The sequence below is a fragment of the Dunckerocampus dactyliophorus genome, chromosome 16, assembly GCF_027744805.1.
Source record: "Dunckerocampus dactyliophorus isolate RoL2022-P2 chromosome 16, RoL_Ddac_1.1, whole genome shotgun sequence".
NCBI lineage: Eukaryota > Metazoa > Chordata > Actinopteri > Syngnathiformes > Syngnathidae > Dunckerocampus > Dunckerocampus dactyliophorus.
This window is the reverse complement of record NC_072834.1, coordinates 624,511-649,516: the sequence shown is the minus strand read 5'-3', so window position 1 is coordinate 649,516 and position 25,006 is coordinate 624,511. Positions and strand designations below refer to the sequence as shown.

Genomic DNA, 25,006 nt, shown 5'->3' with positions numbered 1-25,006 from the left:
TCTCCTTCTTACACCGTGGGTGTAACAGTCTGCTGCTGAAGGAGCTGCTAAGGGAACCCACAGTGTCATGTAGCGGGTGAGAGGTGTTGTCCATGATGGATTACCAAAAGTAAATACTCGAATGCCTGCTTGTCACCTTGACATCCTCACTTCGCTTCTCGTTTCAAAGCAAGTTATCAATTTGTTAGTAAAAAAATAGAACAATCAAAGGCGCAGCCAATCATGTAGCAATATCACGAGGGGGGATGAGCTGCTAGGAGATTCCGATAAACAGTACATGACGGAGACTGGATGCCATCATTGTTGTTTTGAACACGAGGCAAAACACACAAACGCTGATCACAAACCCCTTTCATTTCAGTTCAGGACCATTCTGGAAATAATCAGTGTTGGAGACGCCTGTGACTTTTTCCTTTATGGTCACAAATGCGCTCTACTCACTTGTTGTACAAGAGCTGTTTCCAAAACGTGCCCTTATAAAGATCTTTAGGCAGTGAAAGAGTTATTTTTAGTTATTTAGCATGTCTGGTGTCAGCAGCACATTAACATTAAAGTGACATCTCTCAGTGCCATTATTCTAGACACATAATATCGGTACATCGCAAGGGTGTGGGGGCGTACCTAATTGGGACCTTTGATAATGCAGACGTACACAAAAGTTGACATTAAAAGCAATTCATACAATTGAGGGGAAAAAAGGAATCTCACCTTTTTGTCAGTGCCATTTGCCCTGTTCCTCCCCCCCGACGCAGTTCTTTAAAGTGTGCCAGCTTGAACTTCTCCAGCGCCTGTCGACACGTCGTCCATGAGGCGTGATGCGCGGGCTTGTGGTGTGGACGTGTGTTGCCACCATCAGCCGCAGAAGCTCTCTGGAGGCTTTTTATTTTCCGTTTTCTGTGTCAATGAGATGCCAGCGCCGGTGTCACATGGGCTGTCTGTGGAGAAAGCGATGGCAGATAGAATGAGCCGGGATCACAGCTGACCGCCAATGTGAATCAAGTGTCAGGATGTCACATTGTGGAATGAAACTGTAACGGCATTACTGATCTCTCCGTCAAGTTCACTGCGGCACGTGTCATTTTCAGCAAACCACTTTTTAAGTCTTCCTGTTTTTTTGGGAGGATTACGTGATTGATTCTTCAACTTTCATTACAGTCCCTTGAAATAAATCCAATGTGCAATCAAAAACGCTCATAATTCTGATTGAATTTATGTGTGTTTTAACACCAATTACAAAAATAAACTGTCAAGCCACTTTCAAATTCATTTGATTTTGCATCAAATATGTGCGGTTTTCATCTCTGCTCAGTTGATGAAAGCCTCTTCATTAAATCCCTCAAAGGGAGATCAAACAGACACTTTCAAGACTATATTGCTGCAAGAGTGTGATATATCAAAGTCTTTCACCAACCAAACCTGACTCAAAGAGTTGGCCTTTGACCTCAAAACTGCTTTTGTACAAATCATGCATCCTTCTCAGTCTGTCACATACTGTAGGACGCACCCTCGCACAAACTAATGACATCCATAACAAGACAGACAGACAGACAGACAGACAGACAGACAGATAGATAGATAGATAGATAGATACAGATAGATAGATAGATAGATAGATAGATAGATAGATAGATAGATAGATAGATAGACAGATAGATAGATAGATACAGATAGATAGATAGATAGATAGATAGATAGATAGATAGATAGATAGATACAGATAGATAGATAGATAGATAGATAGATAGATAGATAGATAGATAGATAGATAGATAGCTAGATAGATAGATAGATAGATACAGATAGATAGATAGATAGATAGATAGATAGATAGATAGATAGATAGATAGATAGATAGATAGACAGATAGATAGATAGATAGATAGATAGATAGATAGATAGATAGATAGATAGCTAGATAGATAGATAGATAGATAGATAGATAGATAGATAGATAGATAGATAGATAGATAGATAGATAGCTAGATAGATAGATAGATAGATACAGATAGATAGATAGCTAGATAGATAGATAGATAGATAGATAGATAGATAGATAGCTAGCTAGATAGATAGATAGATAGATACAGATAGATAGATAGATAGATAGATAGATAGATAGACAGATAGATAGATAGATAGATAGATGATAGATACTTTATTAATCTCCAAGAGAAATGCACGTTTTCAGCAGCTCTCCAAAAACAGGAGACATAAGAAAAGAAAAACATAAAAAATAGAATAAGAATAAATACATAAGTAAATAATACGTAGCAGTTCACTTCCAATTTGTAGTGCAATAATACCTAATAATAAATAATAATAATACCTATCGAGGAAAAGGCTTCTTGAGACGTCATCTGTACTTCTGTGTAGAAGGTGTCGGACGTTTCGCTCCTCATCCGAAGAGCTTCGTCAGCAAACTAATAAGTGCTGGTAGCTTAGGCCTTAAATACAGTAAGAGTGGGCGGAATTGGTGTGCCAACACCCTCCTCCTATTGGTTCGTTACACTAAGCCTGCATTCCTCATCTTTACAGTGGTATAATCCTATCCTGTTATTCACACCTACGATAAAAGGGAAGTGTCGCTCCCTGAATTGGGTATGAACGACTCTGATACTGGCTTGTTAGCATCTATTGTTCTGGCTCGGCCCTGCCTTCACCTCATTTGCAAGACTAAGAGCTGTGGGTTTTGGTCTCAGTAACCTGCTGAACACAGGGTCCAAATTGAACCTCAAACCACCATTCCGATTCAATGATGGGTTCTGTTGTTTGACAAAAATAGCTTCCTTTACTCCTCTTTCAAACCATCTGTTTTCTTTGGCCAAAATCTTTACCTCGCTGTCCTGAAAAGAGTGATTGGTAGCTTTCAGGTGTAGATGTACTGCTGATTGAGGACCACTAGCATTGTCCCTGCGATGTTGATAAAGCCTTTTTTGGAGCATTTGCTTAGTTTCCCCAATGTAGTGCTCTTTGCATTCCTCATCTTTACAGTGGATGGAATAGACCACATTGCTCTGTTTCTGGTTTGGAGCCTTGTCTTTAGGATGCACTAATTTTTGTCTCAGGGTATTTACTGGTTTGAAATAGGTAGGAATTTTGTGTTGCCATAAGATCCTCTGGAGTTTTTCGGAGACCCCCGCTACATAAGGGACTACCACTCCTCTCCTTTTAGCTTCTGTGGGCTTTTGGGTTTCTTTCCCTACTCTCTTCTTTTGACATTTGTTAAAAGCCCACCGTGGGTACCCACAGGTTGAGAGCGCTCTCTGGACATGTTGTGTCTCCTTTTTCTTTCCCTCCGCACTAGTTGGTATTTGTTCCGCTCTATGTTGGAGGGTCCTAATAACCCCTAGTTTATGTTGTAGTGGATGGTTTGATTCAAAAAGCAGGTATTGGTCAGTGTGTGTGGCCTTTCTAAAGACCTCTGTAAGTAGCTGTCTGTCCTTTCCTATAATTACCTTGCAGTCTAAGAAGGCTAGTTGGTTTTCTTTAGTGTCCTCGCGAGTAAATTTGATATTGGTGTCCACCGCATTGATGTGATCTGTGAAAGACTGAATTTCTTGTTTTTTGATTATGACAAAGGTGTCATCCACGTATCTAAACCAGTGCCTTGGTTTTGTCCCTGAGAAGGATGTGAGAGCCTGTTTCTCCATCTCTTCCATGTACAGATTCGCCACTATGGGTGAGACTGGTGAGCCCATAGCACAACCATGAATTTGTCTGTAGAATTTCCCTCTAAACTGAAAATATGTGGTGTTAAGGCAAATTTCCAGTAATTGGCAGATGTGGTCAGCACTAAGTTTTGTTCTCCGATGCAGAGTTGAGTCCTCGAGCAGTCTCTTCCTCACCACCGAGACTGCTGCTGAGGTGGGGACAGATGTGAAAAGTGAAGTCACATCATAAGACACCAAAGTTTCCTCTGGCTCCAATCTGAGGTCTTTGATGCTCGCCACAAACCCTTTTGTGTTCTCTATATGATGATCAGTGTTGCCTACCAATGGGGATAAGACTGTTTTTACATATTTCGCTACATTGTACGTGGTAGAGTCAATGCTACAGACAATGGGTCTGAGGGGAAACCCTTCCTTGTGGATTTTTGGAAGGCCATAGATACATGGTGTAGCCTCCCCAGGGTATAACCTATGATACATCTGTCTGTCAATTAGTTCTTCCTTCTCTAACTTTTGGAGACAGTGTATGATTTCTTTCTTATACCTGCTGGATGGGTCCCTTTTAAGTTGCTCATATGTGCTGGCATCACTAATTAGACTTGTTATTTTTTCTTCGTAGTCCAATGTGTTGAGAACCACTGTGCATCTGCCCTTATCAGCTGGTAAGATGGTGATGCTCTCATCTTTCTGCAGAGCCGCTAATGCTTTCCTCTCACCTAACGTGATATTGGACGGTGGTGGTTTGGCACTACTGAGAAGGGCCGATATTCTCAGACGAAGGTCCCCTGCCTCTGTTCTAGAAAGGTTATTGTTCCTGATGGCCGATTCAGCTGCTGTGATATAGTCTACTGTGGGTATCGTTTTAGGAGTCACTGAGAAGTTGAGACCCTTGGTTAATACTGCCTTCTCTGTCTCCGAGAGGCTTCTGTCTGACAGATTTTTGATCCAATTTTCTTTAGTATTGGTCTGATTCCCCCCATCCTTAGTGTTTACGACAAGCTGTGGTCGATTTTCCAATAGAAGTTTCTGGAATTTTCCTTTATGCCTTTCTTTGGTTTTGCTATGGTGCTTCATATAACCTGATTTGGTAAATTCACAAACCTCCTGATAGGTTTCGTGCGTAAGCTTGGTTTGCAATCTCTGATAGAAGGTTTCTACTTCAGACTGTTTATTTTTTATCTCTATGTTAAGTCTCCTAATTCTCAAATTCTGTATTTTTCTGATGTAGTTTTGTTGCATTTTCCTTGCCAAGTGTCCTTGCTCAAGGGACGCTTGCCTCATGCATTTGGGGATTAACCTACTCTGCCTGCATCTAAGATTGAATCTGAGGTGGTTCCTTAAATCTGCTAATTTAAGAGTGGCCTTTTCTAAGCTACGTACCAGCAGAAGGATGTCTCTCCCAAAGTTGGTCGCAATGCGTCTGTGTAGGCTCTCAGTCGTACAGGAGTTGTCCATCGAGGAAAAGGCTTCTTGAGACGTCATCTGTACTTCTGTGTAGAAGGTGTCGGACGTTTCGCTCCTCATCCGAAGAGCTTCGTCAGCAAACTAATAAGTGCTGGTAGCTTAGGCCTTAAATACAGTAAGAGTGGGCGGAATTGGTGTGCCAACACCCTCCTCCTATTGGTTCGTTACACTAAGCCTGCATTCCTCATCTTTACAGTGGTATAATCCTATCCTGTTATTCACACCTACGATAAAAGGGAAGTGTCGCTCCCTGAATTGGGTATGAACGACTCTGATACTGGCTTGTTAGCATCTATTGTTCTGGCTCGGCCCTGCCTTCACCTCATTTGCAAGACTAAGAGCTGTGGGTTTTGGTCTCAGTAACCTGCTGAACACAGGGTCCAAATTGAACCTCAAACCACCATTCCGATTCAATGATGGGTTCTGTTGTTTGACAAAAATAGCTTCCTTTACTCCTCTTTCAAACCATCTGTTTTCTTTGGCCAAAATCTTTACCTCGCTGTCCTGAAAAGAGTGATTGGTAGCTTTCAGGTGTAGATGTACTGCTGATTGAGGACCACTAGCATTGTCCCTGCGATGTTGATAAAGCCTTTTTTGGAGCATTTGCTTAGTTTCCCCAATGTAGTGCTCTTTGCATTCCTCATCTTTACAGTGGATGGAATAGACCACATTGCTCTGTTTCTGGTTTGGAGCCTTGTCTTTAGGATGCACTAATTTTTGTCTCAGGGTATTTACTGGTTTGAAATAGGTAGGAATTTTGTGTTGCCATAAGATCCTCTGGAGTTTTTCGGAGACCCCCGCTACATAAGGGACTACCACTCCTCTCCTTTTAGCTTCTGTGGGCTTTTGGGTTTCTTTCCCTACTCTCTTCTTTTGACATTTGTTAAAAGCCCACCGTGGGTACCCACAGGTTGAGAGCGCTCTCTGGACATGTTGTGTCTCCTTTTTCTTTCCCTCCGCACTAGTTGGTATTTGTTCCGCTCTATGTTGGAGGGTCCTAATAACCCCTAGTTTATGTTGTAGTGGATGGTTTGATTCAAAAAGCAGGTATTGGTCAGTGTGTGTGGCCTTTCTAAAGACCTCTGTAAGTAGCTGTCTGTCCTTTCCTATAATTACCTTGCAGTCTAAGAAGGCTAGTTGGTTTTCTTTAGTGTCCTCGCGAGTAAATTTGATATTGGTGTCCACCGCATTGATGTGATCTGTGAAAGACTGAATTTCTTGTTTTTTGATTATGACAAAGGTGTCATCCACGTATCTAAACCAGTGCCTTGGTTTTGTCCCTGAGAAGGATGTGAGAGCCTGTTTCTCCATCTCTTCCATGTACAGATTCGCCACTATGGGTGAGACTGGTGAGCCCATAGCACAACCATGAATTTGTCTGTAGAATTTCCCTCTAAACTGAAAATATGTGGTGTTAAGGCAAATTTCCAGTAATTGGCAGATGTGGTCAGCACTAAGTTTTGTTCTCCGATGCAGAGTTGAGTCCTCGAGCAGTCTCTTCCTCACCACCGAGACTGCTGCTGAGGTGGGGACAGATGTGAAAAGTGAAGTCACATCATAAGACACCAAAGTTTCCTCTGGCTCCAATCTGAGGTCTTTGATGCTCGCCACAAACCCTTTTGTGTTCTCTATATGATGATCAGTGTTGCCTACCAATGGGGATAAGACTGTTTTTACATATTTCGCTACATTGTACGTGGTAGAGTCAATGCTACAGACAATGGGTCTGAGGGGAAACCCTTCCTTGTGGATTTTTGGAAGGCCATAGATACATGGTGTAGCCTCCCCAGGGTATAACCTATGATACATCTGTCTGTCAATTAGTTCTTCCTTCTCTAACTTTTGGAGACAGTGTATGATTTCTTTCTTATACCTGCTGGATGGGTCCCTTTTAAGTTGCTCATATGTGCTGGCATCACTAATTAGACTTGTTATTTTTTCTTCGTAGTCCAATGTGTTGAGAACCACTGTGCATCTGCCCTTATCAGCTGGTAAGATGGTGATGCTCTCATCTTTCTGCAGAGCCGCTAATGCTTTCCTCTCACCTAACGTGATATTGGACGGTGGTGGTTTGGCACTACTGAGAAGGGCCGATATTCTCAGACGAAGGTCCCCTGCCTCTGTTCTAGAAAGGTTATTGTTCCTGATGGCCGATTCAGCTGCTGTGATATAGTCTACTGTGGGTATCGTTTTAGGAGTCACTGAGAAGTTGAGACCCTTGGTTAATACTGCCTTCTCTGTCTCCGAGAGGCTTCTGTCTGACAGATTTTTGATCCAATTTTCTTTAGTATTGGTCTGATTCCCCCCATCCTTAGTGTTTACGACAAGCTGTGGTCGATTTTCCAATAGAAGTTTCTGGAATTTTCCTTTATGCCTTTCTTTGGTTTTGCTATGGTGCTTCATATAACCTGATTTGGTAAATTCACAAACCTCCTGATAGGTTTCGTGCGTAAGCTTGGTTTGCAATCTCTGATAGAAGGTTTCTACTTCAGACTGTTTATTTTTTATCTCTATGTTAAGTCTCCTAATTCTCAAATTCTGTATTTTTCTGATGTAGTTTTGTTGCATTTTCCTTGCCAAGTGTCCTTGCTCAAGGGACGCTTGCCTCATGCATTTGGGGATTAACCTACTCTGCCTGCATCTAAGATTGAATCTGAGGTGGTTCCTTAAATCTGCTAATTTAAGAGTGGCCTTTTCTAAGCTACGTACCAGCAGAAGGATGTCTCTCCCAAAGTTGGTCGCAATGCGTCTGTGTAGGCTCTCAGTCGTACAGGAGTTGTCCATCGAGGAAAAGGCTTCTTGAGACGTCATCTGTACTTCTGTGTAGAAGGTGTCGGACGTTTCGCTCCTCATCCGAAGAGCTTCGTCAGCAAACTAATAAGTGCTGGTAGCTTAGGCCTTAAATACAGTAAGAGTGGGCGGAATTGGTGTGCCAACACCCTCCTCCTATTGGTTCGTTACACTAAGCCTGCATTCCTCATCTTTACAGTGGTATAATCCTATCCTGTTATTCACACCTACGATAAAAGGGAAGTGTCGCTCCCTGAATTGGGTATGAACGACTCTGATACTGGCTTGTTAGCATCTATTGTTCTGGCTCGGCCCTGCCTTCACCTCATTTGCAAGACTAAGAGCTGTGGGTTTTGGTCTCAGTAACCTGCTGAACACAGGGTCCAAATTGAACCTCAAACCACCATTCCGATTCAATGATGGGTTCTGTTGTTTGACAAAAATAGCTTCCTTTACTCCTCTTTCAAACCATCTGTTTTCTTTGGCCAAAATCTTTACCTCGCTGTCCTGAAAAGAGTGATTGGTAGCTTTCAGGTGTAGATGTACTGCTGATTGAGGACCACTAGCATTGTCCCTGCGATGTTGATAAAGCCTTTTTTGGAGCATTTGCTTAGTTTCCCCAATGTAGTGCTCTTTGCATTCCTCATCTTTACAGTGGATGGAATAGACCACATTGCTCTGTTTCTGGTTTGGAGCCTTGTCTTTAGGATGCACTAATTTTTGTCTCAGGGTATTTACTGGTTTGAAATAGGTAGGAATTTTGTGTTGCCATAAGATCCTCTGGAGTTTTTCGGAGACCCCCGCTACATAAGGGACTACCACTCCTCTCCTTTTAGCTTCTGTGGGCTTTTGGGTTTCTTTCCCTACTCTCTTCTTTTGACATTTGTTAAAAGCCCACCGTGGGTACCCACAGGTTGAGAGCGCTCTCTGGACATGTTGTGTCTCCTTTTTCTTTCCCTCCGCACTAGTTGGTATTTGTTCCGCTCTATGTTGGAGGGTCCTAATAACCCCTAGTTTATGTTGTAGTGGATGGTTTGATTCAAAAAGCAGGTATTGGTCAGTGTGTGTGGCCTTTCTAAAGACCTCTGTAAGTAGCTGTCTGTCCTTTCCTATAATTACCTTGCAGTCTAAGAAGGCTAGTTGGTTTTCTTTAGTGTCCTCGCGAGTAAATTTGATATTGGTGTCCACCGCATTGATGTGATCTGTGAAAGACTGAATTTCTTGTTTTTTGATTATGACAAAGGTGTCATCCACGTATCTAAACCAGTGCCTTGGTTTTGTCCCTGAGAAGGATGTGAGAGCCTGTTTCTCCATCTCTTCCATGTACAGATTCGCCACTATGGGTGAGACTGGTGAGCCCATAGCACAACCATGAATTTGTCTGTAGAATTTCCCTCTAAACTGAAAATATGTGGTGTTAAGGCAAATTTCCAGTAATTGGCAGATGTGGTCAGCACTAAGTTTTGTTCTCCGATGCAGAGTTGAGTCCTCGAGCAGTCTCTTCCTCACCACCGAGACTGCTGCTGAGGTGGGGACAGATGTGAAAAGTGAAGTCACATCATAAGACACCAAAGTTTCCTCTGGCTCCAATCTGAGGTCTTTGATGCTCGCCACAAACCCTTTTGTGTTCTCTATATGATGATCAGTGTTGCCTACCAATGGGGATAAGACTGTTTTTACATATTTCGCTACATTGTACGTGGTAGAGTCAATGCTACAGACAATGGGTCTGAGGGGAAACCCTTCCTTGTGGATTTTTGGAAGGCCATAGATACATGGTGTAGCCTCCCCAGGGTATAACCTATGATACATCTGTCTGTCAATTAGTTCTTCCTTCTCTAACTTTTGGAGACAGTGTATGATTTCTTTCTTATACCTGCTGGATGGGTCCCTTTTAAGTTGCTCATATGTGCTGGCATCACTAATTAGACTTGTTATTTTTTCTTCGTAGTCCAATGTGTTGAGAACCACTGTGCATCTGCCCTTATCAGCTGGTAAGATGGTGATGCTCTCATCTTTCTGCAGAGCCGCTAATGCTTTCCTCTCACCTAACGTGATATTGGACGGTGGTGGTTTGGCACTACTGAGAAGGGCCGATATTCTCAGACGAAGGTCCCCTGCCTCTGTTCTAGAAAGGTTATTGTTCCTGATGGCCGATTCAGCTGCTGTGATATAGTCTACTGTGGGTATCGTTTTAGGAGTCACTGAGAAGTTGAGACCCTTGGTTAATACTGCCTTCTCTGTCTCCGAGAGGCTTCTGTCTGACAGATTTTTGATCCAATTTTCTTTAGTATTGGTCTGATTCCCCCCATCCTTAGTGTTTACGACAAGCTGTGGTCGATTTTCCAATAGAAGTTTCTGGAATTTTCCTTTATGCCTTTCTTTGGTTTTGCTATGGTGCTTCATATAACCTGATTTGGTAAATTCACAAACCTCCTGATAGGTTTCGTGCGTAAGCTTGGTTTGCAATCTCTGATAGAAGGTTTCTACTTCAGACTGTTTATTTTTTATCTCTATGTTAAGTCTCCTAATTCTCAAATTCTGTATTTTTCTGATGTAGTTTTGTTGCATTTTCCTTGCCAAGTGTCCTTGCTCAAGGGACGCTTGCCTCATGCATTTGGGGATTAACCTACTCTGCCTGCATCTAAGATTGAATCTGAGGTGGTTCCTTAAATCTGCTAATTTAAGAGTGGCCTTTTCTAAGCTACGTACCAGCAGAAGGATGTCTCTCCCAAAGTTGGTCGCAATGCGTCTGTGTAGGCTCTCAGTCGTACAGGAGTTGTCCATCGAGGAAAAGGCTTCTTGAGACGTCATCTGTACTTCTGTGTAGAAGGTGTCGGACGTTTCGCTCCTCATCCGAAGAGCTTCGTCAGCAAACTAATAAGTGCTGGTAGCTTAGGCCTTAAATACAGTAAGAGTGGGCGGAATTGGTGTGCCAACACCCTCCTCCTATTGGTTCGTTACACTAAGCCTGCATTCCTCATCTTTACAGTGGTATAATCCTATCCTGTTATTCACACCTACGATAAAAGGGAAGTGTCGCTCCCTGAATTGGGTATGAACGACTCTGATACTGGCTTGTTAGCATCTATTGTTCTGGCTCGGCCCTGCCTTCACCTCATTTGCAAGACTAAGAGCTGTGGGTTTTGGTCTCAGTAACCTGCTGAACACAGGGTCCAAATTGAACCTCAAACCACCATTCCGATTCAATGATGGGTTCTGTTGTTTGACAAAAATAGCTTCCTTTACTCCTCTTTCAAACCATCTGTTTTCTTTGGCCAAAATCTTTACCTCGCTGTCCTGAAAAGAGTGATTGGTAGCTTTCAGGTGTAGATGTACTGCTGATTGAGGACCACTAGCATTGTCCCTGCGATGTTGATAAAGCCTTTTTTGGAGCATTTGCTTAGTTTCCCCAATGTAGTGCTCTTTGCATTCCTCATCTTTACAGTGGATAATAATAATACCTAATAATAATTATTCAAGATAAGGTTATCAGTCCTGTGTGTGTTTTATGGCCCCCCCTCTGTTGTGTTGAAAAGCCACATGGCGTGGGGGAGGAATGGTCTGCTCATTCTATCAGTGGAGCAGGACAGTGATAGTAATCTGCCACTGAAACTGTTGGCAGATGATGCTGGTTGTCCATGGTGGAAAGGAGCCTCCTCGGTGTCCTTCGCTCTGCCACAGATGCCAGGCTGTCCGGTTCCGTGCCATTGACAGAGCCCGCCTTCCCCGCCAGGTTGTCCAAGAGTGTGGCGTCCTTCTTCTTGAGGCTGCTCCCCCAGCACACTCGCGCATACAGGAGGGCACCGGCTACCTCAGTCTGGTAGAAGTGATGCGTCCCAGACAAGTGGTTTATCCAAAATTCAGCATTTACGAAGTGTCAAATGTAGCGGCCACGTGGTGCCTGTAAACATTTCTACCCAGCCCCCAATAAACATTGCCAGAGCCTTAATGAGGACGGGTTTAATATGACACGAGTATTCGTGTTTTTCATCTGCAAAAAGAATAAAAGAAGAATAGATGTTGACTTAGTGAGGCACACGTTGTCTTCACGAAATAACACGTGAGTGACTTGACTGAGCATAAACTTGAATGACCTCTCATCAAACAACACAAGCAATGCAGCAGGTATTAAATAGCAATATTTATTTGCACTATATGAAAATGTGAAGCACTATTTATGGTGAAGAAAGATTTGGACTTCATGTGCACGTATCAGTACGAGTGCTCCTCTTGGTGCTGTACGACACCCGGATCCTTGCACCCAAATTGACCTTTTGATTCGCCGCTCTGACTCACAGGCTCGCTTGCGTATTTCCAATTTTCTCGCTGAAATCTCCAATTGGATTCCTGCCAAACGCCTCCCGATTGACCTTGACACTAACCTGCTGTTCTCCTCCCAGAAATCCTCCCATTAACGAGGGCCGTCAATCACACGCAGGTAGCTGGAGCTGCAACTGCAGATGTGCCGCGAGTGAAATGCGCTGACTCAGACTGACTCTTTTGTCTGCCATCTGGACTGCTGCAGATCCCATCTCGCTGATAAACAACGAGATTGATGCCATTATACGTTGTAAAAAGCAACTTGCTTGCTGTCCGTCGCTGTAGCAGACACCTGCTGTATGCACGACGCTTTACTTCATGTGGATCGGAATATTTATTGGAGATATTTACTTAACACTTGGTTGCACAGATATCACTTGCTTGTAGTGACGAGTCTGTAGGCTGCAGTTCCACACGTGCATCTGGCCTACGTGCACAATTACTGGGGAAAAAAGCTGCGTACACGTCCCTCGCCGCTTTGTGCTTCACTCTATCACGTTTTTTCCAAATATATTAATAACAAATCATGAAAGGCATTTATTGCCATATGCCGGCCGACCCCTAGTTAATACGAGAGTGAAGGTGACTATAGGGGTGTTAGTTCATTTCTAGAGGGCTCTAATAATGTTTAAAACCTGTTAAAACCTGGTATTTAGAAGGTGGTAAACAGGTTGTCTATGTCTTATATGTCTTGTTATGTCTACTATATGAGGTAATAGGAGTGTAAAGGTGACTATAGGGGTGTTACTTCATGTCTAGAGGTCTCTAATAATGTTAAAAAGCGTATTTAGGAGGTTGTAAACATTCATCATAAATAAGGAATCCTACTTTGCAGACATTCGCTTATCACGGGCGGGTCTGGAATAAAATGACTGACCTGCTGCAGAAATGGAATTTCCCATCAGTGTATTAGTTTGCATTTTTTGTGTAATGCAGCCGAACCGTCTACCCTGTTATTTACCGTGTCACAAGAATGCAGTGAAAAGGTCAACAGGGCGAGAGGTGGCCTAACATTTTAGCAGTATTGTATGAAGGAAATGCTCCTCAGCCATTCTATTAAAAATCTCTGGTGTCTGGGTGAGGAAGAATAGTAATTACTTGAAAAATCTCAGAGGAACCTTCCCTCCAGCATGTTTAAAAATGGTGCCAAAAGACTGTTGAGTGAGTAAAGACAGCATGAGGCGTGTCCTCCAGGCTACAAAACATGGAACCGTGCTCCAGCTGTCTGGCGTGCGTGTGTCTAAGTATGTGCTGCTGCTCTGTTTGCTGAAGAAGCTCGGGGACGTTGTCGGTGCTTCCAACGGTCGCTGGAAGCAGCTGAGCGTTGTTGTTGTCTTGTATTTGATGCTCAGTGAGCAGACTCTTTTTACGTTTGCTGCTCGTAGCCCAGCATGAAGGCTAAGGCTTCTTTCCACCTGCTTGCCCCCAGATCGGGGGTGTCCACGGTGCAGCCCGTTACACGTAGTAGAAATAAGATTAAACACAAAAATGTAGAAAAAAATGTGGCGCCCAGCACTCTTTGATTGTGAAAGCTTGGACACGGTGTATGATATGTCATGACACGTACAACAGTTTAGAAAAAAACAAATCCAAAATAGGGAAAATAAAAAAAGAAAAAGCAGAGTGTTACTAATAATAACACCACGCTTTGACCTGAACTACAGTTTAAGCTTTTTTGTTACATTAAAACAAACAGTAATTGCTCCTTTATTGCCTTTAATTGGTTCTGGCCGTGATAAATTAATTTCTGTGAAGTTGGATTTTCTTATCTATGAGTCAAATATTTTCATGGGTCGAGCATAAAAAACCTGTTGACCAGCTTCTACATCTGCTTTTTAACATGATGAGAGCCCTCTAGACATGAAGTAACACCCCTATAGTCTCCTTTACTCTCCTATTACCCAATATAGTACACATAATAAGAGAAAATAAGACATAAATAAGACTTGTGTTTCATAAATGGCTTCCAGATGTGTGGACAGGAAGTGACGTCAGGGGTTCAGAGGTGCGTTTTAGCTGGACTATGGCCACAACAGTACCCCATTTTATCATTAGCATTATGATGGCCATTGCTATTATAATTGTTGTTATTATTATTGTGCCTCTTGTGAGGTAATTCAAACAATATTGCAACAGTTGTTGTTAAGTCTGGTGTGTTACTAGTGACACCTAGTGGCCAGTGTAGTCTACAGTTCATCAAAGACCGTATTTGACTTCATTTAGCCATTTTTAAGCTTGAAAATACTCCATTTAGGTCAAGAATACATCAGATTTGCTTAATATGCTTATTATTTGACTACTAATAGGCCGTATTCAACCATGGAAAACCGCAACAGAGTGGGGGCGCGATGTTCGAACCACAACGTGGCGAGGGACGACTGTACACAAACACCACAGTGGTAATGGTAAAGTACGTTCATACGCCATCCAGCCATCCATTTTCTACGCCGCTTGTCCTCATCAGGGTCGAGGGGGTGTGCTGGAGCCTATCCCAGCTGACTTTGGGAGAGAGGCGGGGTACACGCCGGACTGGTGGCCAGCCAGTGGCAGCCTCTATAAAGCACTAAGGGTAATTGAAAGCTATTCTATTTTCTATTCTATCTATTGGGCTTCTAATATGACCAGGAGGCTTTCAGGACCATTTGAGACTAATCGGAATGATAAATTCTTGCCGACTAAGAATCCTTTTAAGATTTCCCCCAAGAGGATGAACTCTAAAGGCAGCATTAATGAAGGCTCAGAAGGACGCTTGTTACTCGTAAATTATGTACAAGAGCATCACCAGTGGAAGGAAGCAAACAAGCCAACGTAGCAGTCCAGTGCACAAAACATCCACATCTGCGTTAGCAAATGAGTGAAAGATCTCACAATGGATCTCATTCACAATAAAGTCACTTGATTTTTAGAAGTAAAACTTCAAAATGCAAACAAAGACGAAATGAGAGTGAGACAGAAAAGAAAATAGAGTAAGCAATTTGCTGCAAGCAAGCATTACAGCGGACAGACTGTTGATCAGCTGATCAAAAGTTGAAGACCATCGCTCAAAAGGCGCCCAAACCCCACCGGGATAAAAAAATCAAATGTTCAGACCAGGACTCAGCAGTAGCTGTGCCATTCTTGTTGGCTTTGGGCATGCGTGACGCCAGTGTTTCCGGGAGGCGAGTGGGAACGTTGGTCCAGGTGGTGAAGATGGCATCCACTGTCTGGAACTCATGTCCATTTTCTACACATGCCCCCACACATCTTGGCCAATGACATTCGCCTTTAACAGAAAAAATAAACAAGGAAAAAACAAATTGGCTCCCAACGGCACGAGCCGGCTCCTGTCGTTCATTTCAAAGAGCCGGTTCTTAGAACCGATTCATTTGCGACGCATCACTCTTGTGCTTCATGTAAGGCTGTCGTACGTTTCGCTCACAGGGGACGTACGTGTGCGGGCATCGTAAGGTCACTCGGATCGCAAGACGGGCGTACCGCCTTCCTGCGGCACCTGCGGCTATCGTGACCGGGAGAACCAGCGTGTACGGCAGGAAGAGGCGGGGCAATGTACACAATGTACTTTTCAACTTGCCACACATGCACGGGTTACGCACTCCTCCTCCACCTTGCCCTTGTGACCTGGCTGCGTGCACGCACAAAATCATTTGCATCCAAATGTTCGTCCTACAGCCTTTGTGTGCGTGTCTCTTGCCATTTTCCCCATTTTTGCACGTAGCCAGCCGGCAGGGGCACGTACGTCAGGATGTAAGGCCCGCCTCCAGAAGATGCAACAGTGCAAAATGTCTTACAAGTTTGATCAGGAGTGTATTTCCTAAACGGTCTGCTGTCTAAACGGAGGCTTTAGTTACACGAGTGTGTTATTACAGTACAGAGCATCCTCATAAAAGATTCAAATGTTCACGCCTGCTGTAAGTGGTTGGTTTGTAGCTGACTGTGATTTTACACTGATAGATGTGCAGAAAGCAAAGCACAGATGATTTGACACACACACACACACACACATTCACACACACACACTCCTCTCACACACGGAGCGCCTGCGATGTGATGGGACTTTTAATGCGGTGGCACATAATGTCTATTCAGTGACAGCGAGGTGGCAGAGAGCAGCGTTGTCCGGGATGACAAAGACGACACATTATGGAGGTGAAATGTGTTGTTTTCACATGAGCAGTCCGCTCGGACATGTCTTAGTCACGGGCCTGACGTGTTCTCACGCCTTCTTATTCAGCCATTTGCTGTTTGACTTTTGCCTTTGCGGCTTTTGACTCGATGACAAGTGAAAAAGCATCCGCTGTGCAGAAGTGCATCGGTCCTGCCCAGAAAGCTTTTACATGTTTAATTAAGAGACACGGAGATGCGGTGTCGTGCTCATTTGACTCATCTGTCCTTTTTCATTTCATCCTTCTGTTTGCTCTGCTTTTCTACATCAAGGCCCACTCTTCACTGTCCAATTTGCTGCTTTTGAGCCTCCACAATCGGTTCCTCCTCCGCTGCACGAGACCTTTTTACTCTCAGCCTTGACGTTGTTAATTCAGGGTAGACAAGAGCGAAGGGGAGGGCCGAGGAACAACAACAACAACAAAAGGATATAGAGGGCAATAAATGAGTTGGTGCAAGCAGATGATAAAATGCAGGAAATAGGGTGCAGCTTTCAGCCAAACCCAAATATTGGCAGAGGCTGAGCCTCGGGGGCTGGCCAATGAACCCAATGTAAACATGAAAGGAATATAGAGTGGAGCGTTGTTGAGATGAAGTGGGAAAACAGACGAGTAAATAGACCAAGCACATTTGGATGTTACAAGTTTATGCTAAACTAGATTGGTAGAAGCAATAGCGGGGCCAGCCCCCCTGGGGGGGAGGGTTTGGCTGGTTACATTACCAAAAAAGTGCAACCTGTAAATGTGTCTGTGTAGGCTCTCAGTCGTACAGGAGTTGTCCATCGAGGGAAAGGCTTCTTGAGACGTCATCTGTACTTCTGTGAAGAAGGTGTCGGACGTTTCGCTCCTCATCCGAAGAGCTTCGTCAGCGAACTAACAAGTGCTGGTAGCCTAGGCCATAAATACAGTAAGAGTGGGCGGAATTGGTGTGCCAACACCCTCCTTCTATTGGTTCCTTACACTAAGTCTGGGCGGAGTAGTGGTATAATCCTATCCTGCGATTAACACCTCCGATAAAAGGGAAGTGTCGCTCCCTGAGTTGGGTATGAACGACTCTGATACTGGCTCGTTAGCATCTATTGTTCTGGCTCGGCCCTGGCTTCACCTCATTTGCAAGACTAAGAGCTGTGGGTTTTGGTCTCAGTAACCTGCTGAACACAGGGTCCAAATTAAACCTCAAACCACCATTCCGATTCAATAATGGGTTCTGTTGTTTGACAAAAATAGCTTCCTTTACTCCTCTTTCAAACCATCTGTTTTCTTTGGCCAAAATCTTTACATCGCTGTCCTCAAAAGAGTGATTGGTTGCTTTAAGGTGTAGATGTACTGCTGATTGAGGACCACTAGAATTGTCCCTGCGATGTTGATAAAGCCTTTTTTGGAGCATTTGCTTAGTTTCCCCAATGTAGTGCTCTTTGCATTCCTCATCTTTACAGTGGATGGAATAGACCACATTGCTCTGTTTTTGGTTTGGAGCCTTGTCTTTAGGATGCACTCATTTTTGTCTCAGGGTATTTACTGGTTTGAAATAGGTAGGAATTTTGTGTTGCCATAAGATCCTCTGGAGTTTTTCGGAGACCCCCGCTACATAAGGGACTACCACTCCTCTCCTTTTTGCTTCTGTGGGCTTTTGGGTTTCTTTCCCTACTCTCTTCTTTTGACATTTGTTAAAAGCCCACCACGGGTACCCACAGGTTGAGAGCGCTCTCTGGACATGTTGTGTCTCCTTTTTCCTTCCCTCAGCACTAGTTGGTATTTGTTCCGCTCTATGTTGGAGGGTCCTAATAACCCCTAGTTTATGTTGTAGTGGATGGTTTGATTGAAAAAGCAGGTATTGGTCAGTGTGTGTGGCCTTTCTAAAGACCTCTGTAAGTAGCTGTCTGTCCTCTCCTATATTACCTTGCAGTCTAAGAAGGCTAGTTGGTTCTCTTTAGTGTCCTCGCGAGTAAATTTGATATTGGTGTCCACCGCATTGATGTGATCTGTGAAAGACTGAATTTCTTGTTTTTTGATTATGACAAAGGTGTCATCCACGTATCTAAACCAGTGCCTTGGTTTTGTCCCTGAGAAGGATGTGAGAGCCTGTTTCTCCATCTCTTCCATGTACAGATTCGCCACTATGGGTGAGACTGGTGACCCCATAGCACAACCATGAATTTGTCTGTAAAATTTCCCTCTAAACTGAAAATATGTAGTGTTAAGACAAATTTCCAATAATTGGCAGATGTGGTCAGCACTAAGTTTTGTTCTCCGATGCAGAGTTGAGTCCTGGAGCAGTCTCTTCCTCACCACCGAGACTGCTGCTGAGGTGGGGACAGACGTGAAAAGTGAAGTCACATCATAAGACACCAAAGTTTCCTCTGGCTCCAATCTGAGGTCTTTGATACTCTCCACAAACCCTTTTGTGTTCTCTATATGATGATCAGTGTTGCCTACCAATGGGGATAAGACAGTTTTTACATATTTAGCTACATTGTACGTGGTAGAGTCAATGCTACAGACAATGGGTCTGAGGGGAAACCCTTCCTTGTGAATTTTTGGAAGGCCATAGATACATGGTGTAGCCTCCCCAGGGTATAACCTATGATACATCTGTCTGTCAATTAGTTCTTCCTTTTCTAACTTTTGGAGACAGTCTATGATTCTTTCTTATACCTACTGGATGGGTCCCTTTTAAGTTGCTCATATGTGTTGGCATCACTAATTAGACTTGTTATTTTTTCTTCATAGTCCAATGTGAGAACCACCGTGCATCTGCCCTTATCAGCTGGTAAGATGGTGATGCTCTCATCTTTCTGCAGAGCCGCTGCACCAAGCTATACCAACCAAGGGGACCCTCCAGCTGAGACGAGCCATCCATGAGGACCACGCCAGCCGAGACGAGTCATTCCTGAGGGCTATAATCGAGGGAGCCAGATCGTGCGGGAGGACATCCATCCGGGAGGCAGGCTATGAGGAAGGGGTGAGATGAGCGCCCTCCTCCAACATGTGACGTGCCAAGTCACCACCTCGTTTCTGCAAAAGAAGCCCCTCATCACAAAGGGTCCCTCCAGATGACATCGTGCTGATCATCGGCGGGTGATCGAAGAAGGGACTGAAGATGGCCTACACCATTCTTACAGAGGCACAATAATCCTCTGGGCGGTGATGATGTGAGCAGAAACATTGCTCCCGACCTTGCCACACACCGAATCACTGCCCATAACATGTTCCCCACTTCCCCGTGCCCATTCTTCAGGACAAGCATGCATCAAAATCCCCACGAACTTAATCTTTGAACTTCTTTCGGAAAATGAAGACGGTGAAATGATGGGTCTAAGAGACATTATTATTTGTTTTGTGGGTTTGGGACCCCCAAAAGGGGGGAATATATTGTAAAATGATTCTTGTCCTGTGAACTCCAGAGTACCTTTTGTTCTGTGAAAGTCAGTTGAACTCAGGCCTACGTGACTGAGGGGGAGGTCATCGTGACCGAAGTTATACAAGATGTGTTCCAGATGTTATGTGATTTCAAAATGTCCTGCCAACAGGTCCAAGGAAGGACGAGGTTTTGGTAATCCACGTCATTGTTATTGTTCACTGGGTCTATTTAAGGGTGAACGGAATAAACGGGGTATCCCTTTTCCCTCAACTGCATACGAGTTGTGTTGTGCCTCTTATTATTCCACAACAATGCTTTCCTCTCACCTACTGTGATATTGGACGGTGGTGGTTTAGCACTACTGAGAAGGGCCGATATTCTCAGACGAAGGTGCCCTGCCTCTGTTCTAGAAAGGTTATTGTTCCTGATGGCCGATTCAGCTGCTGTGATATAGTCTACTGTGGGTATCGTTTTAGGAGTCACTGAGAAGTTGAGACCCTTGGCTAATACTGCCTTCTCTGTCTCCGAGAGGCTTCTGTCTGACAGATTTTTGATCCAATTTTCTTTAGTATTGGTCTGATTCCCCCGGTCCTTAGTGTTTACGACAAGCTGTGGTCGATTTTCCAATAGAAGTTTCTGGAATTTTCCCTTATGCCTTTCTTTGGTTTTGCTATGGTGAACCAGTAAATACCCTGAGACAAAAATGAGTGCATCCTAAAGACAAGGCTCCAAACCAAAAACAGAGCAATGTGGTCTATTCCATCCACTGTAAAGATGAGGAATGCAAAGAGCACTACATTGGGGAAACTAAGCAAATGCTCCAAAAAAGGCTTTATCAACATCGCAGGGACAATTCTAGTGGTCCTCAATCAGCAGTACATCTACACCTTAAAGCAACCAATCACTCTTTTGAGGACAGCGATGTAAAGATTTTGGCCAAAGAAAACAGATGGTTTGAAAGAGGAGTAAAGGAAGCTATTTTTGTCAAACAACAGAACCCATCATTGAATCGGAATGGTGGTTTGAGGTTTAATTTGGACCCTGTGTTCAGCAGGTTACTGAGACCAAAACCCACAGCTCTTAGTCTTGCAAATGAGGTGGAGCCAGGGCCGAGCCAGAACAATAGATGCTAACGAGCCAGTATCAGAGTCGTTCCTACCCAACTCAGGGAGCGACACTTCCCTTTTATCGGAGGTGTTAATATCAGGAGAGGATTAGACCACTACTCCGCCCAGGCTTAGTGTAAGGAACCAATAGGAGGAGGGTGTTGGCACACCAATTCCGCCCACTCTTACTGTATTTAAGGCCTAAGCTACCAGCACGTATTAGTTCGCTGACGAAGCTCTTCGGATGAGGAGCGAAACGTCCGACACCTTCTTCACAGAAGTACAGATGACGTCTCAAGAAGCCTTTCCCTCAACCTGTAAATGTGAACGTGATGCGTCTGGGGAGTGATGTGCACGAGCAGAACATGATGTCACACTCCTTGCCGTGTCTTTCCAAAAGTAAATGCTGCTCCTTGGCGCCTCGGACTCTGCATCGGCCCGTTGTGGTCAAGAGGGGGCTGAGCCGAAAGGCAAAGCTCTCAATTTTCCTGCGGTCTGGACGCTGAGGTCGCATACATCCGACATATACGTCATGGAAAGACGTGGTTTACCGTGCAAGACTTGGATAAATAGCGTTGGCTCAAACTACGGTGTGGGCCGAGGGTCAACCAGGACGTGCGTGTTATTGGCATGGTAATGTTTGTTTTCATAAATACCCGTGTGTGTTGTTTGTTGTGTTGCAGTGTTACATTGCTGATGTTATGTTGAGATCTTGGTCTCAAGGAAAAGGGTATTACCAGAGGACGCAGGAGGAACCAGAGCCCATCCTAGTTTCTGCTTTTGTTTTGTTATTTTTGCTGAAACAATGAATAAAAGGGAATAATTGTATGAACTGGTTGATAGTTACATTGTATTTGTATATTGTAGTATTTATACGGGGGCTGCAGCTGACAATGATTTCCTTAGTCCCTTCATCTGAAGCTTGTTGAAGCTTGAAGCTTGAAGCTTGAAGCTTGTTGTTTCCATTAATTGGTTAAGCCCGAAACGGACTAAATCAACATGAAACAAACCTTGGCAGTGGGTTTTGTCCGCAACGTATCAGAAAAGAGGTGAAATTTCAAGACATGTTGGCGAGGATAACAACTCTTGCTCACCGTTGCTTTCCAGACCAGGAGCAAGTGTGTGGAGGCCTTGAAGGAGAAACAAAGTGGAGCGAGCTAACGTCACCGTTTTAACAGTCGCCACTGTGGAACATTAATTAAAAGTTAACCACAGATGAATTGCGCTGTGATGAATTGTTTCCCTTACCGTAAAAAGCGTGCATGCGGCCCAGAGGGATAGAGGCCACTAAATCTGTCATCCGTGTTTTTCAAGCCCTCTGCTCTTGACAGTAATGAGCCAGGCGAGTTTGATTGGCTTTTCAGCAGCGGATTAAAAGTAGTTCCTTCTAATGCATGGATTTACTTTGACATTTTCTATACAGAAGATATAAGGGACTCATCAGGGTGGTGAAATAAATGATTTTGGTCTTTATTACATACATTAAATACCAGGGCTGTCAAATGATTACAGTTTTTAATCAGATTAATTGCAGTTTTCAAATTAATCATGATTAACGCATTCAATCCCAGTCGTTTTTCAAAAAACACCCCCTTCAGTAGCGGCCATTTTAGACGTTTTTGACTGTCACTCCAGCTTTTCCGTTCTTTGGTAATCAGCAGTAGAGCATACGTAAGTTTCAGTTTCAGTTTCAGTTTCAGTTCTTGAGTTAAAAAAAAGCAGCTTTTTGTGAAAAGATACATTTCAAGCATATGACAGCTGAAATATGTAAACAACTATACCAACATAAACAACACAAAAAAACACTATCAACTATTTACAATTTTCACATTTGGAACTAACGTGTGTGTGTGTGCGCGCACGTGCATGCGTGCACATACGTGTCTGTGCACGTGCATGTGTTAAGATTTTTCTCTTCTGCATGCTACGCTTCTTCATACTCTTCCACTTCCTCCTTTCTGTCTAGTGTGTTAATAATGCCAAGCTCTTATCAAATGCACTTCTGCCACCTTGTGGCCGTTTTTATGGCTTAAAACTGCTTTAACTGTGACATCGATTAGTGTGCACTTGTGTCACCACTTCTTTTTGCTTCACATGCAAAAAAACGTATCAGTCCGTCTTTGGAATCAGGTGTTCGAGTTTATAAGAATGTATCAACAAGTCTTTGGTGTTGAGTTGAGTTAATCACATTGCAAGTATGTCTGGAATATGCCAATATCGACTGTATTTTATGAACAGAGATAAATGACAGGACAGGATCATCTATGCACCCCAGGATGCAGAGACAGGCAGCAAAGGAGCAGGTGAAAAGAGTCTTTTATGTCGCAGAGCAGATGCAAACAATGGCACACGTTGCAAAAAGCAACAGAAAGAGACGGTGCAAACAGGAAATAACAAAAACACCGTTAGGAGAAAAACTATGCAGGAGTAGAGAGGATCTGCAGACTAGCTGACCCTGCGACATGATTCACATGAAAACACCCACTGAACCGCGTAGTCCAAGTCACCCCCCACAGCTGTGCCCCGCAGCTCACACACTCACGCAAAAGTCAAAGACGAAACAGACAAACAAACTGGTAACTTTCTCTTACAGGCATTGCCTGAGACAGCTATGAAAAGGGGGGACTGTGACCGTTGGGCATGCGGGGGGGCGGGGAAGTGAGAAGGGCTAGCCATGCTAATCTAAATGCTAAATGCTCAACTGCTCTGTTTTGCTGCCACGTTATAAATAAGAGTTTGCCTGAAGCGAAGAGCTCGGCTGTGACGCCATCACACCTCTTATTAATACTTCATTCTTATTATTATTATTTTTCATTCTTATTAATACTTCATTCTTATTATTATTATTTTTCATTCTTATTAATACTTCATTCTTATTATTATTATTTTTCATTCTTATTAATACTTCATTCTTATTATTATTATTTTTCATTCTTATTAATACTTCATTCTTCTTCTTCTTATTATTATTCATTCTTATTAACACTTCATTCTTCTTCTTCTTATTCTTTCTTATTAACACTTCATTCTTCTTCTTATTATTATTCATTCTTATTAACACTTCATTCTTCTTCTTCTTATTCTTTCTTATTAACACTTCATTCTTCTTCTTATTATTATTATTCATTCTTATTAATACTTGATTCTTCTTCTTATTATTATTATTCATTCTTATTAACACTTCATTCTTCTTCTTCTTATTCTTTCTTATTAACACTTCATTCTTCTTCTTATTATTATTCATTCTTATTATTCGTTCTTATTAACACTTCGTTCTCATAATATTACCACTTTCTTCTCATAAATGTATGCCTTTATTCTTGTAAATGTGCGCCTTTACTCTTGAAATCTTAGATTCTTTTTTCCATGTGGCCCTAACCCTCTGCCGTCATTTGTATTTATTTTTGCAGAAACGCATCGCAGTCACGCTAAGGCCTTCATAAGGACAGCACACATGAGCCATCCTTTTTACATTTTGAACTTCTTTCTGTCTTTCTGCTTCGCTGACCATGCTTGTCTCTTTTCCGTCACGTGTTGAGATGTTGCGCTTTGTTCGCCGGTCCTTGAATGCACCGTTGTTGAGTGTTGAGACACAAAAGCGAGACTTCAATATAGCTTTCTCAGACGCTTAATAAACTGACCGAAAGGATGACAAACTGCCGTGTTAGTAGCGGGTACCTTGACATGTGAAATGTAACGATTTTAAATGCGTTTAATTAACGTGTGAAGCCTACAGAGGCTTTACAACTGCATCACCAGTGAACAATGGCAATTGAAGAGAGATGGGGAGTATTCTGGAGATGAAGCTAATCTAATAAATCACTTTTATTGCAAATGTTGATTCAAAATTGCACATTTTTGTGGCCGTCTCGATTACTCGCGGTTCTTCAACCATAGCAGGGTCTCCAGTGTTCTGCCATAAAAATGTCTCCCTCGTGGTCACACCACATCTGTGCAAGATCAGCTGAGAGACGAACGAGGCTTGACCACACGTTGATGAAATCCACAGCGGGGTTGTTGTGACTCCCAAAGTCGGAGACAAACTGCAGCGTTGCAGCTCCAACGGTTTATGGCCTTGGCTTCGTTTGACAAATTCTCCACACGGAGCTGCTCTAATCATGGCAGCCTGTCGCA

The 25,006-nt window shown here is 43.3% G+C and overlaps 4 protein-coding genes and 1 pseudogene across 5 annotated transcripts in view; all 5 read right to left on the bottom strand.

Moving 5' to 3' along the window:
- flrt1a (fibronectin leucine rich transmembrane protein 1a) overlaps positions 1-25,006 on the bottom strand; it is a 67,911-nt gene that overhangs the window by 18,581 nt on the left and 24,324 nt on the right. The window contains exons 1-2 of one of the 2 annotated variants that reach the window (XM_054754556.1): positions 5,049-5,156; positions 709-935 (exon numbers count right to left, since the gene is read on the bottom strand). The gene's annotated coding sequence lies outside the window, so the exon portion shown is untranslated. Of the gene's footprint in view, positions 1-708; positions 936-5,048; positions 5,157-25,006 lie in introns of those variants that run through there. The other variant, XM_054754555.1, reaches the window with a different exon arrangement.
- Positions 2,581-5,192, bottom strand: LOC129168840 (uncharacterized). Its single transcript, XM_054754552.1, has one exon. It carries the CDS (start codon positions 5,190-5,192, stop codon positions 2,625-2,627), a length of 2,568 nt encoding a protein of 855 aa, XP_054610527.1. The 3' UTR covers positions 2,581-2,624.
- On the bottom strand, positions 5,365-8,155 carry LOC129168842 (uncharacterized). The gene has a single exon (XM_054754554.1). The coding sequence runs from the start codon at positions 7,983-7,985 to the stop codon at positions 5,418-5,420; it is 2,568 nt and encodes an 855-aa protein (XP_054610529.1). The 5' UTR covers positions 7,986-8,155; the 3' UTR covers positions 5,365-5,417.
- LOC129168841 (uncharacterized) lies at positions 8,158-10,778 on the bottom strand. Its single transcript, XM_054754553.1, has one exon. The coding sequence runs from the start codon at positions 10,776-10,778 to the stop codon at positions 8,211-8,213; it is 2,568 nt and encodes an 855-aa protein (XP_054610528.1). The 3' UTR covers positions 8,158-8,210.
- Positions 17,475-25,006, bottom strand: part of LOC129169357 (uncharacterized) — a 33,394-nt pseudogene continuing 25,862 nt past the window's right edge.

Coding starts and splice junctions, on each gene's coding strand:
- LOC129168840 (XM_054754552.1), bottom strand. CDS start 5,192: ATGAGGAGCGAAACGTCCGACACCTTCTACACAGAAGTACAGATGACG.
- LOC129168842 (XM_054754554.1), bottom strand. CDS start 7,985: ATGAGGAGCGAAACGTCCGACACCTTCTACACAGAAGTACAGATGACG.
- LOC129168841 (XM_054754553.1), bottom strand. CDS start 10,778: ATGAGGAGCGAAACGTCCGACACCTTCTACACAGAAGTACAGATGACG.